Source organism: Sinohyriopsis cumingii, chromosome 1 (assembly GCF_028554795.1).
Source record: "Sinohyriopsis cumingii isolate HCF-2022 chromosome 1, ASM2855479v2, whole genome shotgun sequence".
Lineage (NCBI taxonomy): Eukaryota > Metazoa > Mollusca > Bivalvia > Unionida > Unionidae > Sinohyriopsis > Sinohyriopsis cumingii.
In genome coordinates this window covers 148323501-148338321 of record NC_142961.1, presented here as the reverse complement: position 1 = coordinate 148338321, position 14821 = coordinate 148323501, and the positions used below count along the sequence as shown (strand labels likewise).

Sequence of the window (14821 nt, the reverse complement as noted above, 5' to 3'; positions counted from 1 at the left end):
GAGACAGTACATTTTGTGACATGCATATTTATAACCAAAATTCAGATTATAAAAAGTATTTTATTACATGGAATATTTTCAGAGTATAACATCTTTTTGAAATTGCCCTTAATTTCATTTTCAACATTGCTATTGGTAACATAAACATGGCATTGCAACTTTCATAATTGCTATGAATTTTACTCGGTAAATGCATTTTAAATTCTGGCAATATTTATCTTGCTTTAAAAAATGGCCCACTGGCAACTAAATTTCTTATAAAATTATTGGTAAGGCATTTTGCATTTGATTTAAATGTTAAAAAACCTATAATTTTAGAAATGGCAGCTCAATTTTTCATCAGTACGTCTCAACATAAACAGTATGGTGACAATTCCGCCTTGTGTACGTGATGTTTGGCAGTCAGACTAAAGGATATAACTTTTCATAGCTAATCATCATATTTCAGAGAGAAATGTATTATAAGGAACAGTTTTCAAAGTGATCATAATTGCAAACTTCTCTGAAAATTGCCAAATTTCAATGTATTTGTTTTTGTTACTCAGAAGATTGGAGTTTTACAAATTTTTCTGGTATTTAAGACATGATCTGTCATATTATATTTTTCTTCTCCGATGTAGATATTGTTTTTATCCATTATATCTAAAACAAGGAATTTTACTTTAAATATTTGAACAAAACATGTCAAAACATTCTACCTTCACAAGGCTTAAATGAAAAATCTTAAATACAGAAAACCCATTCATGCAGTTTGTAACTAAGTACTGACCTCTGCAATTTGAGCTGTTTATTAAAAATACTTTTCTTCCCCAAACCGGGTTTGATCATCTTAGTTTTTTTCTCCAAGTTAAACCCTCCTTTTTTCAGCTGTCAATGATGCATGCTTGGTATATGATGGGAAATTGGTTATTGATGCTTATTTCCACACCAATGATGTTGCCATCCGTGGAGCTGGCAGTCTAACAAAGTTCCAGCGAAAGTACCATGCAGATAAATGGACACATGCTAATTTCAACTCTAAAGAAGTGGGAATACATGTAAGTTATTTCAAGGTGCTGTCTCCCATGTGTGTGCAGTTGGCAAGACAAAGGTATAACATTTCCTGCAATGGTATCACCAGGTTTGTGTTTAAGTCTTTGAACATCAATATAAATAACTTTTAGTGCTCAATTTGTAAACAAGACTTGTGTTACACAGAATTCTTGCATTGCAATAATGTTATATATATTCACATTCATGCAGGGCTGTGTTTTCCATTAGGCCCTAGATATCCGTGAGTGTTTTCCATTAGGTCCTAGATATCCGTGAGTGTTTTCCATTTCAAATGTGTAAAAGTTTGTTCATCTTTTTATTTTATGGTATTTTACAGTGATTTTTATTACATGCAGTCTACTTCAGCACAAATATATACTGTATTCCTCAGTCTACAGAAATAGCCTCACATTATAATGACATTGCTGATGTAAACAAATACTGTAGTTCTCATTGAAGATTATGGTAACCTTTCTGTATAATGACATCACTGACCTAAACAGATACTGTAGTTCTCAGTCTAGAGAAATAGCCTCACATTATAACGACATTGCTGATGTAAACAAATACTTTAGTTCTCATTGAAGATTATGGTAACCTTTCTGTATAATGACATCACTGACCTAAATAGATACTGTAGTTCTCAGTCTAGAGAAATATGGTAACCTTTCTGTATAATAACATCACTGACCTAAACAGATACTGTAGTTCTCAGTCTAGAGAAACATGGTAACCTTTCTGTATAATGACATCACTGACCTAAACAGATACTGTAGTTCTCAGTCTAGAGAAATATGGTAACCTTTCTGTATAATGACATCACTGATCTAAACAGATACTGTAGTTCTCAGTCTAGAGAAATATGGTAACCTTTCTGTATAATGACATCACTGATCTAAACAGATACTGTAGTTCTCAGTCTAGAGAAACATGGTAACCTTTCTGTATAATGACATCACTGATCTGAACAGATACTGTAGTTCTCAGTCTAGAGAAATATGATAACCTTTCTGTATAATGACATCACTGATCTAAACAGATACTGTAGTTCTCAGTCTAGAGAAATATCCATACTTATTAATCTGGAGAGATAGCTGTACTATATAATGACATCACTGATGTAAGTAGATACTTTAGTTGCAGTCTGGAGAAAAAGCCTTTAATTACTGTATAATTATGTCAGTGATGTAAACACAATGAGTTAGCCAGCAGTAGTGACAGTTCCCAACAGTGGGCCTACAGAGCTGATGGATGTTTATTTTAATGGCAGTGATTAGGAACAAGTCAAAATTATTTTGATATTTAGAGGGACTCTACATTCAATGGTTATATTAGACTTTTACAAGTTTAATTTACAGGATTAGAATAATATTTTATATCAAAATTTATGAATTTAATCTCTTAAACAATGTATAAAATACAACATAAAACAACATGCACTTGATTTCACCTTTGAACATCCCAAAAAAGTGTATACCATCCTTTTATGATTCAGCTGAATAATTCAAGCATAGATTTTTGTTTTACACATGTCATGTCAAAGGTACACAGGACTGTTAAATATACTCTGCTAGCCCTTCTTGAGGTAGCATGACCTTGTATTTTAGGAGGCTAGATTCAGAATCATTCTGTTGTCAGGTCAAGTTCTGCCCTGCACACATACCCGTACTCATGAAACAGTCTAACTCTAAAGTCCTTAATGAAAAAGTCCTACTTGGAGTCACTCAGTATCATTCAAATTTGTCTTATATGCAGGGAAACCAAAAACGCGCATGCTATATAATGTCGGAATGTTCATAGTTTTAATCCCAGTTCAAGCAAAATGATAGCAAAAAACAATATGTGACATTAAAGCACTTATTTTGCACTCAGTTTTTGACTATGGAAATTGGATTGGATTTCACCAACGGAGCTTAAGTCTGGATTCTTAAGTCATAACTCAGGCAGTCTGATTGGCTGAAATTTAAATCTTAAAAATGACCATTCAAAATTTCTTAAGTTTAGAGTTAACTTTAAGTTTTATATTGATGAAATTGGGGTCTGGTCTTCATTGCTTTTGACAAGCCTGCTGTAAATATGTTCATATATATTCATGTGGTGGTGTTTTGTTTGTTTTCTTATACTTTTTGAAAGATTGATAATTTTTTGCCGGAAGGTCCAAGCAATCCAGAATCACCTTAAACTTGAATGGCTTTTTCTTGCATTACTATTTATGATTGAATTCAGTTCTGGCTATAAAATATGATTAAACTTAGAATCTCTGATATGGTTGTTCTCACTGATAAGGCCCTAAGTTTATTACAGTCCCATTTAATATCACAATTGACTGATCTGACATTCAGTACATCTGTTCAATTTGTGTTTCCATATTGCACAGCAAAGCATTCAGCAATATGTACACCCAGTCTGGGACTACTTTTACCACTTGAGATATTCAATAATAGTCAAGTGATAAAATATTGGCAATCATGTATTGTTATGAATTTGAAACTATTGTGGGGAGGTTGTACAAGATATCTGATGAAAGTTGAGACCTATTGGGGAAGTAATTTAGATATTGATGAGGAGTTTATGGCCATTTCACTGTTGACAGCAGTATTTTGGACAGTGTTTTATGATGAGTTTTCACATGAAACTGGTGTGCAAAGTGACACCAAACATGACAGAAAGGGAGAGACCAAGTAAGTGCCACTGAAGTTATTTATAAAAAAAACTAGACACAGTAAGAAGGACTATAAAACATCTAAACACAATAAGAAAGACTTAAGAACTGATGTTGATATTCAAAGCATGTTTAGAAATTTATCTTTGTTCAGAAATTATCAGCTATCATTGCCCCTGTTTAATTATATAAGTGCCTATGACTTGGATGAAACCAGATGGTTCTTACAGTGAACTAAGTACTCTTAACAGTCATGAAACAGCTATAGACAGATATTTAACTCATTCGGCCCCAGAGGTTTTTGTTGTTTTTGCCTGAAATGTGCATAGGAACGAGATTTGGGGTGCTATTTCTGAATACATCGTAATACAGCGGTTTTCAACAGGTTATCCATGAGAATAATGCTAGTTGTATTAGAAACATCAATTTCTGTTGGTTATTTTGCTTGTGCATGAGCAGAAGGGTTAAAGTTGGACTTCTTTTTTTTTTTTTTTTTTTGGCTTAATAGACCCATCATTTTCGTATGGAGACCACAGTTTCTTCCAAATGCCCACCTTATCCTAGTTTTTGCAAAGGTTCACCTGCCTGTGTGCAGTTAAGACTGGTATGCCTTAGATCTGAGGCCAAAAGGTCTAAAATCCGGACACAAAATCGCATTCCGATCTCGAGCGAATTTTGGGTGAAAAAAAACGGGTCCGAAAAATGAGCTTTCTCTAACTGTATTTTGTAGTGCAACTAGAACTTCCAGATTATTTGATATCATTTTAGAGCTATATCTGTCTGCTTTTTTTTAATACCACCCACGTTGGTCTATCTTAAATGGCCTTGATGCTGCAGGGCTTTGAAGTAGGGTACAGCCTCATCACGCCTACAGATGGGATCGGGGCCAAATCGGTTAAGGGACATCAACTACATCATTTTATCTTTAACTGAGTTTGCTACCGGCTGCAAAATTTGAATTCTCGGTGCACGTACCTTAAAAAAACAGATTTAAGAAATCAAAGAACAGAAATTTCTGAACCATATGATGGTATTTTATATGATTTACACTGTAGAATATTTTCAGTGAGTTATCATTGCTGGAGATGGGGATGAAGTCAACAGGATTGCACCTGTTGACTTCATTCTCAGCTCCAGCAATGATAAACTCATAGAAAATATTCCACAGTGTAAATTATATAAAATACCATCAATAGCCAGAATTTCAGTTTGCCTATTAATATTATTGAGGATTCAAATTCGTTTAGTAAATCTGAGAATAAAATTTATGAATATTTGCAGCATGAAGGTCATTGTATCATAAGAAGCAACAGTTGTATACACTTTGACTGAAATTTAGAAGAATTACATCTTGTTGCAATGTTGTTGAGACACCTTCATCACTGGGTACAAGCAGGGAATTGTATTTGTGTTTACATTTTAAATATTTTTCTAACTTTAAAGTTAGGAAACAAAATGGAAATAGAACCATTACCATTTAGAATTTTCTTGTTAAACAAATAACCAAACAATTTTTAGTTAAAAATCTAGACTAACCTGCATGTTGGAAAGAGATTTCTTTTTTGTTTTGTTTTTATGAAAAAAATAAAAAAATGTATAAATTATCACCTTCAGGTTAAATGCATCAGTAATTTCTTGCAATGATGACATACAAAATAAAGTTTGAAAGTAATGTAAATTAAAGAGCTTTCTGTGTAATCAAATGTATTTAATTACTGTAAGTATATTAAATTTGCCCTGAAAATTGCTTGGAAGTGTTACAAGTGTGTATTCAGCAAGTAGGGTACTGTATGAAAAAGGTACAGGTGCTGGTCCAGTTGAAAAATAAAAGAAAATCTACTTGCCTCTGATTGCAGCTTAAATCTATTCAATCTATTCATACATTCATTACACAACACTTTTTTTTTAAATTCAAAGTTATAGAGTAAATCACTGCACAGTATCTATTGGTCCTAGTCCCTGTTATGTATGGGCCTAAGGTCTCAAGGGAGTTTTTCAGTGGGTTGGTTGTACATTATCTTTCTTAAACCTCCAGATGCCTTTATTACATTTTCATCAAGGATACATTACAAAATTTGAAATAAAGAAGATATGTACTAAAAACAAAACCAGATAAGTGCTTTGTTCCAAGTCAGGGCAGAGAACTTGTTCAATACATTGTAGGAATATACATCTTGGCCTAATTGCCTTAACATATTGCTGCACTGCATCAAACTCCTTATTTCCACCAACTCAAAACAAAGCACATGTAGTTTTATCTATATATTGCTGTGTTTCTCATTATGGGTGTATCGTCATAGATTCAGCTAATCAATTAAAGAATTTTCATTATTGTCACTTAAATTACCAAGATTGTTTCAGATTTAATAAATACCCTATATTTGTGTTATTTTGCACTCTTGTGACAGATTCCTAATGAAGACAACCTCATTATAAGGGGGTTTCACTTATAATGCAAGTCCCTTTTATAGCTCCAGTAAACACCATAATAAAGAAGAGCACTGTAACATGACCCAAGATGGAGACCCTGTTGTTTGTGTTTTCTACTCTCGACTGTCATCATTGGACTTTGTTGTAAAATCAATTTTGAATCAGCATAGCAGTTCATTTGTGTTAGTGTCACATGCAAATACATTTTATTTACACTATACTTGCATGTTTGAAAGACATGGTTTGAAAGACATGCATATTGTTTTTGATGAAGTAGAAATTTAGTCTAATATCATAAATCCAGTTTGATTTATACAAATGACGCAATTGTATTATGCCATAACAACAGTGTGCCATATATTCTAAAGTCAGATCTAACTGCAAACTGCATGAAGCCAAATCTGCCATAGCTAGATCTATCCCATTTGTTACAGGTAATCAGAAAACAAACAACACATACCCTGATCTGTTGGTGCATTGTGCACTGGCAGATAAGGGTCTGTTTTGTTTGCATTTGGACTTATAAGTGAGTAAATACAGTTTTAAAGATGATGCTGATTTAAAATCCTAAGATAGCTGATCTAATCAAACTGTCTTATCAGGCAATATGTATTACATTACTAACAAAGTTTACAATTTGCATTTATAAAATTAATAATACCTTTTTATATGATTAAAAGTAATTTTTTAAAAATGATTTAAGAGAAAATTTTATTCCTGCCACACATTTTGCAACAAATATTCATAACCTAGTAATGTACAGAACTAATACAAATAACTTAAGTATATATGCCAGTATACAATGTTCCCTTGCTATAAGGTCTCTCAGAATACCACTGCCCCATGTCTAATATGGGTACGGACATGGAACCAGTTGAATTGTGTCAATTTTGCTTTAGCATTGCTATTTTAACTATTTTACATTATTTTGGTTTTTGGTGAATCAGAACAAATAATGATGTGATTTAACATAAATAAGCAATTGTTTATGCACAGTTATACTTGTTGGAACATCCTTCCATATAATACTCCCTGACCTATAACATGGGTAACTTTTGTAGATTACTTAACACACTAACCCCTGGCGATGAGTTAACGTGGCAGGAGGTAGTAGCCTACTGTTGAGCTCTGTAGCACCATGGTCATGCATGATACACTAAAGTGGCTGGTATTTTAGAAAGGTAGATAGATGCAGCTCTAAAATGATACCAAATAATCTGGAATTTCTAATTGCACTACAAAATACAGAGGGAAAAACCCTCAATTTTTGGACCCGATTTTTTTCTTCCCAAAATTCACCTGTGGTCGGAATCCGATTTTGTGTCCGGATTTTAGACTTTTTGGTCTCAGATCTAAGGCAAACCATTATGAACTGCAAACAGAGAGATGAACCTTTGCAAAAAGTAGGATAAGATGGGAATTTAGAATAAAGAGTGATCTTAATACAAAAATAATGGTCCGTTTGGCCCAAAAAGAAGAACTCCAACTTTTACCCTTCTGCTCATGTGCGAGCAAATAGCCAACGAAAAATGATGTTTCTAACACAACTAGGCAGTATGTTATTGAAAGATCACCTGGAATTTGGTGTTTTTGGATGTATTCAGAAATAGCTTTCAAAATGTGTTTCCTACTCGATTTTCAGGCAAAAATGAGAAAAACCTCCAGGGGTTAATGTGTTAATGGGTGCATTTTGATGATGTCACCAGATTTGAATATTCCTTGCATGTTTAATCACTTGTGCATCGACATTGCACATAAATTACAAATTTAGCCATTCCTTGATGATTTGTAAAAAAATTCAAAAATCCTTCTTAACACATTAACCCCTGGCGGCGAGTTAACATGGCAGGAGGTATTAGCCTACTGCTAAGCTCTGTAGCATCATGGTCATGCATGATATACTAAAGTGGGTGGTATTATAGAAAGGTAGACAGATGTAGCTCTACAATGATACCAAATAATCTGGAATTTCTCGTTGCAGTATAAAATACAGAGGGAAAAATCTCATTTTTTGGACCTGATTTTTTTCTACCTAAAATTCACCTGTGGTCAGAGTCCGATTTTGTGTCCAGATTTTAGACTTTTTAGTCTCAGATCTAAGGCAAACTGGTATGAACTGCAAACAGACGGATGAACCTTTGCAAAAAGTAGGATAAGATGGGCATTTGGAATAAAGAGTGGTCTCAATACAAAAATAATGGCTCCGTTTAGCAACAATTTTTTTTTTACCCTTATGCTGATCATGCACTAGCCAAATAGCCAATGAAAAATGATGTTTCTAACACAACTAGGTAGTATGTTGTTGAAAGATTACCTGTAATTTGGTGTTTCTGGATGTATTCAGAAATAGCTTTCAAAATGCATTTTCTACTCGATTTTCAGGCAAAAACGACACAAACCTCTAGGGGTTAATGTGTTAAAAGGCATTATATAGAATTATAGCATTGGTCACTTTTGTAGCTTTCTTGAAAGGCATTATATAGACATATAGGTAACTTTTGTAGCTTCCTTGAAGGGCATTATATAGCATGGGCAACTTTTGTAGCTTTCTCATTATATAGACTTCTAGCATGGGCAAATTTTGTAGCTCCCTTGAAGGGCAATATGTAGACTTAGAGCATGGGTAACTTTTGTAGCTCCCTTGAAGGGTGTTATATAGACTTATAGTATGGGTAACGTTTGTAGCTCCCATGAAGGACATTATATAGCATGGGCAACTTTAGTAGATCCCTTGAAGGGCATTATATAGACTTATAGCATGGGTAACTTTTGTAGCTCCCTTGAAGGGCATTATATAGCATGGGTAACTTTTGTAGCAGCTCCCTTGAAGGGCTTTATATAGCATGGGTAACTTGTAGTTCCCTTGAAGAGCATTATATAGACTTATAACATGAGTAATTTAAATAGACTTATAGCATGGGCAACTTTTGTAGTTCTCCTGAAGGGCATTTAATAGCATGGGCAACTGGTGTAGCTCCTTTGAAGGGCATTATATAGACTTATACTATAGCATGGGCAACTTTTGTAGCTCCCTTGAAGAGCGTTATATAAACTTATAGCATGGGCAACTTTTGTAGCTCCCTTGAAGGGCATTATATAGACTTATAGCATGGGCAACTTTTATAGCTTCCTTGAAGGGCATTATATAGACTTATAGCATGGGCAACTTTTGTAGCTCCCTTGAAGGGCATTATATAGACTTATAGCATTGGGCAACTTGTGTAGCTTCCTTGAAGGGCATGATATAGACTTATAGCATGGGTAACTTTTGTAGCTCCCTTGAAGGGCATTATATAGCATGGGCAACTTTTGTAGCTCCCTTGAAAGGTATTATATAGCATGGGTAACTTTTGTAGCTCCATTGAAGGGCATTATATAAACTTATAACGTGGGTAACTTATGTAGACTTATAGGATGGGTAACTTTTGTAGCTCTCATGAAGGGCATTATATAGTATGGGCAACTTTTGTAGCTCCCTTGAAGGGCATTATGTAGACTTATAGCATGGGTAACTTTTGTAGCTCCCTTGAAGGGCATTGTATAGACTTAGAGCATGGGCAAATTTTGTAGTTCCTTTAAAGGACATTATATAGACTTATAGCATGGGTAACTTTTGTAGCTTACTTGAAGGGCATTATATAGCATGGGCAAATTTTCTAGCTCCCTTGAAGGGCATTATATAGACTTACAGCATGTGTAACATTTGTAGCTTCTTGGAAGGGGATTATAGATGGAGCAATCTGTCTAAAATTTTGGTAATATTTATAAACAGATAATATTGTAATATACAAGTTAAAGGTCGTACACATCAAAATCACATAAAACAAAAATATGAATCAATTACAGGTGTTACAGTAAAATATCATCTCTGTACAATTTATAAAACATGTCACAATTTTATGTCATTCTATCTATATTATTAAAATTACACAAACATTTTGTAAAATTCATTAAAAATACTTTACTTTTTTCTGTAATTCATCTAAAATATAAATTTAGCAAGTTTTGATATTGATTGGCTATATTTAAGTAAAGATTATTTATAACTTATTCAGTCATTTAAAACAGTTTTTACTCATTCAATTACAGTCAGAAAAATTAATTTGAACTTGTATGTAACAGTAATTAAATTTGTAAAAGTATCACTTATTTGTATACATATATGTTACCATGAAAAAATTGACAATCCAGTAAGTTATACCATCAGCTGAAAGTATGAAACAGGTTTTATTTGAAAACATCTCTGTTCAGTAATGACTTGTGAATTATTAGTCCTTTATTTATCTTCATGTAAAGAAAATGTCAATATTCATCAGCTGTTAATTTCCCTGAGATTTTTGTTGATATATTTTTCAGTGACCAGTGAATGCTCAAAGATTTTCAGATGTGTCAGTCTGAGCTTTGCTCAGTCAACATACATATATAGAACAGAACAAAACAAAACTTTTATTAATAAAAATAAATCCCAGGTCAGACATAGATGGCATAGGAGAATACCACAACTTCTACAGTATTGTAAGGCAATATCACTAACATATGGAGATACAAATCACCTCACAGGTCAACATTTACAAACATAGCAAGACTAAACTTTGGGGAGTATTATGAGATCATTTGGGTATACAAATGTATCATTGTTTTTGTAGAACACAGTGTCTCTCATGGAGTGAACAAAAGTTGCAAGAGGGAGAAAAATTATATTGTTGTGAAGTATGGAAAATGTACACTTCCACAGATAGCAGAAAGCTTATGATATTGTTATCATGATTACAGTTACAAATTTGGCAAGATTTTGGAGAATTGGGCAATATTTGGTGGCAAATATGGTTTATAACTTTCCATTTAAAGATGCATTTGATATCTTTCTTTGATATACTTGAGTTCTCATTGACAGTGCTGTGGAATCATCAGTACAGTTGCCCTTTGAACACTCCGTGTACTTCTAAATGGTAATTAATGTATGACAGTCTGAGTCACTGTCTGAAGTTTCTGGTAATTTATCCTTAGGTTCTACCATTTATTTCTCTCACTGTGTTTCTGTTACATCACAGGTTCTTTTGACAATATAGTTCCAAAACCATTTTCTTCAGTATCTGTGATAGTGGTTTCATATGCTGCAAGTCATGATCATCACATTCCACAATGCTGTCTTCAGATCAGACCCCTTTGGTTAAAACTGTTTCAGGTGCAATTACTTGTTGTCTGTCAGCATCATCTTCATCATCTCTAAAATCACTAGTTTCAAAATTCATCTCCATGACCTGTGAGGCTTGTGTGCCTTTCAACTCTTTCTCATCCTTGATAGTAATTAGCAGAGGTCCATGGGACATGCTATTGTTGCTCAGTCTGCTGTGTCTAATAATTTGATGCCAGTCTGGAAAACATCTTTGACTGTTCTACCATCCAAGGTTAATTTTGCTGGGAACTGAATGGTACCTTTTGATTGTGTATACTTATATTTTAGAAGTTTTAGCTCACTAAACAGCAAATTCCAATCATCTGTAATGTCTTGCAGATAATCACGACTAATGCCAAATTTGGTGGCTTTCAGTTTGAAAGAATTTGATAATATCAATTCAACATCCTGATAATACCACAAGGTATCACTGATCTGTGCCTCACTTTAGTGAAATTGCTGATGGTAATTCTCTTGGAGTCTTTGTTCATATTTCTCTGTCGTTTTCCAGTATGGTGAGATCTGTGTGTGCATGTAGCATCTGGGTCAAGTCCTAATTTGTCACAGAGAAAGTCATATTGTACAACATCCAGATAGTCCTTGTTTATGACCTCTGCATGGTAGTTACCTCCAAAATATCAGATTGTTCCATCTTTGTTGTGCTTCAAGGTCAATTGATTTATAAGCCAATGTTCTGATTTTGTCTGAATTTATGTCAGCCATATCACTAGCAGCGTGTGCAACATGCTCCACATAAGAGATCCATTCGTCAGCATTTTTGTATTCTTATAAATAAACAGAAATTGTTTCTGATTTATTGTCAGTGCTACGTTCCTTAAAATGGTGAAGGGAAATGTTGGATACACTTGAAATATGCTTACCGGTGGATGAACCTGGTGAGCCTGTGTCTTGTCTCTTATACTTTGAGTCTGGGCGATTTCTCTTTGTGAAGATTGTTATGGTTGAGGTAAGGTGCTCCCAATGTTTTATTTAAACTATTATAGAAGTCCCACCCTGTCTCTATTTTGGTTGGAAGTTAAATTTAGTGAAAGATAGATGTAAGCTCTGAGCCCCCAGTCAGCAATGCTGACGGTTAGATGGTTAAATATACAAAAGGTTGAAATTCAATGAATAATGATTTAATAACAACTCAGTAATCAAATGACTCAAATTTCCAGTTACACTCCTTCTGCTCAACCCTTTAATAAGCCTATTGCATCACTTAATTAGCAGTGTGAGATTGATTTCCACCTGTCCTTGTATTTTTACTCATCCGTTTTATCCTTTCTCTCTCCTCTTCCTCCCAGTTCCTTCTCCTCATCCTCCCTGACTTTCTCCAAATTCCTTCTTCTCCTCCTTCTTGACTTTCTCTAGACTCCTTCTCCTCCTCCACTTTCTTCTCCACCACTGCACTTCTGTCGACTTTGACTGATTATGCTAGTCTCAATTCTGTCTCCACTTCTTAAAGACTTAGGACTCAATGGAACTGGAAGTTCTGTGTCCCTTACAAAGCTTCCTGTGACAACACAAGGACAGTATAGTCTTTTCCCTTAACCCTCTCATCTCACACTACACACAGCCTATCATCAGATAATTGCTATTAAATTTCTTCAGTCACGCATTCATTCACATCGAGATACCCATACATTCTTGTATGGTAAAACAAACATCATAACACAGCATGGTATCAGTCATTTCTTACACATACATCAATCAATTCATCACATCAGCACATATTCCTAATCCTGTTATACTAAACAATATCACAATAATCAGATGCATTTTTTACCTTGCAACTCATACAAAGTATGCAAATATTCAGATATCCATGCTCTGATATATGCGTGTATCCATAGTAACTAATCTTACATACTTCACCCATTTTCCAAATTCACCATTCAAGCATGTGTAAATTCTAACATAACACATTAATAAATGCACTGCTTTACTATGAAGTAACCTAACAGTGAATTGCAAAATGAATTCTGACCACAATCTAACAATCTACATAATTCTGCCTCACATCTAATAATTCTCTACATAGGCTCAAGCCCATTTCTCAAATACGCATGTAAATGAAACACTGCAAAGATAATTCTACATACTAAACGATCCTAGTAATTAGGTATACATACTACAAATATGATGCCATAATATTCTGCAAAAATCGAGCAAATAACTTAATGCCCTTTCGAAGCTTTGTCTATCCTTATAATCTACCTCTAAGTTTTGCTGCCAGATTATGAGTGGCTTCTTTTTGGAGTAAACCCTATTGATCAGCAATCTTTCTAGGCAAATACTAAATTTTTCTTACAATTCAGAAGGTATCATTTGAGTCTGAATTGTAATCACGCCCTGTATCTCAATTTTTTATTGGATATTGCTGTAGACCAATCCAGTCAAACTTAGTGGACAATGTCCCTCTCACTATCTGTCACTGTGGGGACAGATAAGAACAGGCCTCATTTTTGTGATATCCTTCCATGTGATAACAGCAAACCTTTGTTCAGTGATGCGACCGGTCGCCTTGGCCAACTCAAGTTTCTGGTCTCTGGCTGGTCATGGTAACCTTGCATAAGAGTTCAACACTAACCCTGTGGCAATATCTAGAGATCAAACACAGTGTTGCAGTAATATTCCAAAGACAGGTAGAATATAGCTTATACATGACTCTATAGTTGGGCTTAGCAAATGTGACACCCTTTCCACTAGATCATGCCACTTTCTAACCAATGTATTCCATCCCACAGAAGCAGAATTTTCAGCCATTTCCTCAATGCTCAAAGTTCAAATTATGTGGCCTTTAACACTTACATTCAGATAATGACAACACCCAAAGTATTGAAAATTCCACTCCCGTGTTCAGACACACATCTCACTACCACTATGTTTTGATGTCACTTATCTGTTTGTTCTGTCCTGTGATTGTCATACCTTGTTAATTAAACAACTGCCATTTTTATCAGTCCTAAGCATGTCTGGTGATAAAAATGTTAGAATTAAACCAATTTTCACTGACAGACCACACAGATGAAGCTAAATAATTAAATGTTGTAACAATGGAATAATAAAACAAAACCTATAATACAAAGTAGATAGGGATATGGACGGGAATATTAAACTCACATGTTTTAACAAAGAAAAGGTTTTATCCAAGAACATTATAAACAATCTTTCCTGTACACTGAAATTGCAACACACAAAAAAGTTAATTCATTGTTCATATTGAAATTTCATTGATTTATATAATTGTAAAATGTAGATTAAGCAAGTTTTGATATTTGGCAATAAATGTATAGAAATATAAAATACCAGTAACAAATATATTTGATATGATTGGATAATACAATAATGGAATTTGATTTTGTAACTGCCACAAAAGATATAATTCTAGTAATATTTAAATTCAAACTCACACAGTACATTGATAAATTACTAACCTCTTTTAAAAAGTACATACCACTCTACTGCCTGGACAAAACTGAGAACAATATTAAATTCAAACAAGTATCCAGTATAGG

General features: G+C 34.1%; 1 protein-coding gene across 1 annotated transcript in view; it reads left to right on the top strand.

The window, feature by feature from the left end:
• Nucleotides 1–14821, top strand: part of LOC149808119 (cilia- and flagella-associated protein 61-like) — a 161920-nt gene that overhangs the window by 71743 nt on the left and 75356 nt on the right. The window contains exon 22 of the mRNA XM_089973561.1: nucleotides 868–1037. Within this exon, the coding sequence (XP_089829687.1) occupies nucleotides 868–1037 (170 nt within the window). The remainder of the gene's footprint in view (nucleotides 1–867; nucleotides 1038–14821) is intronic.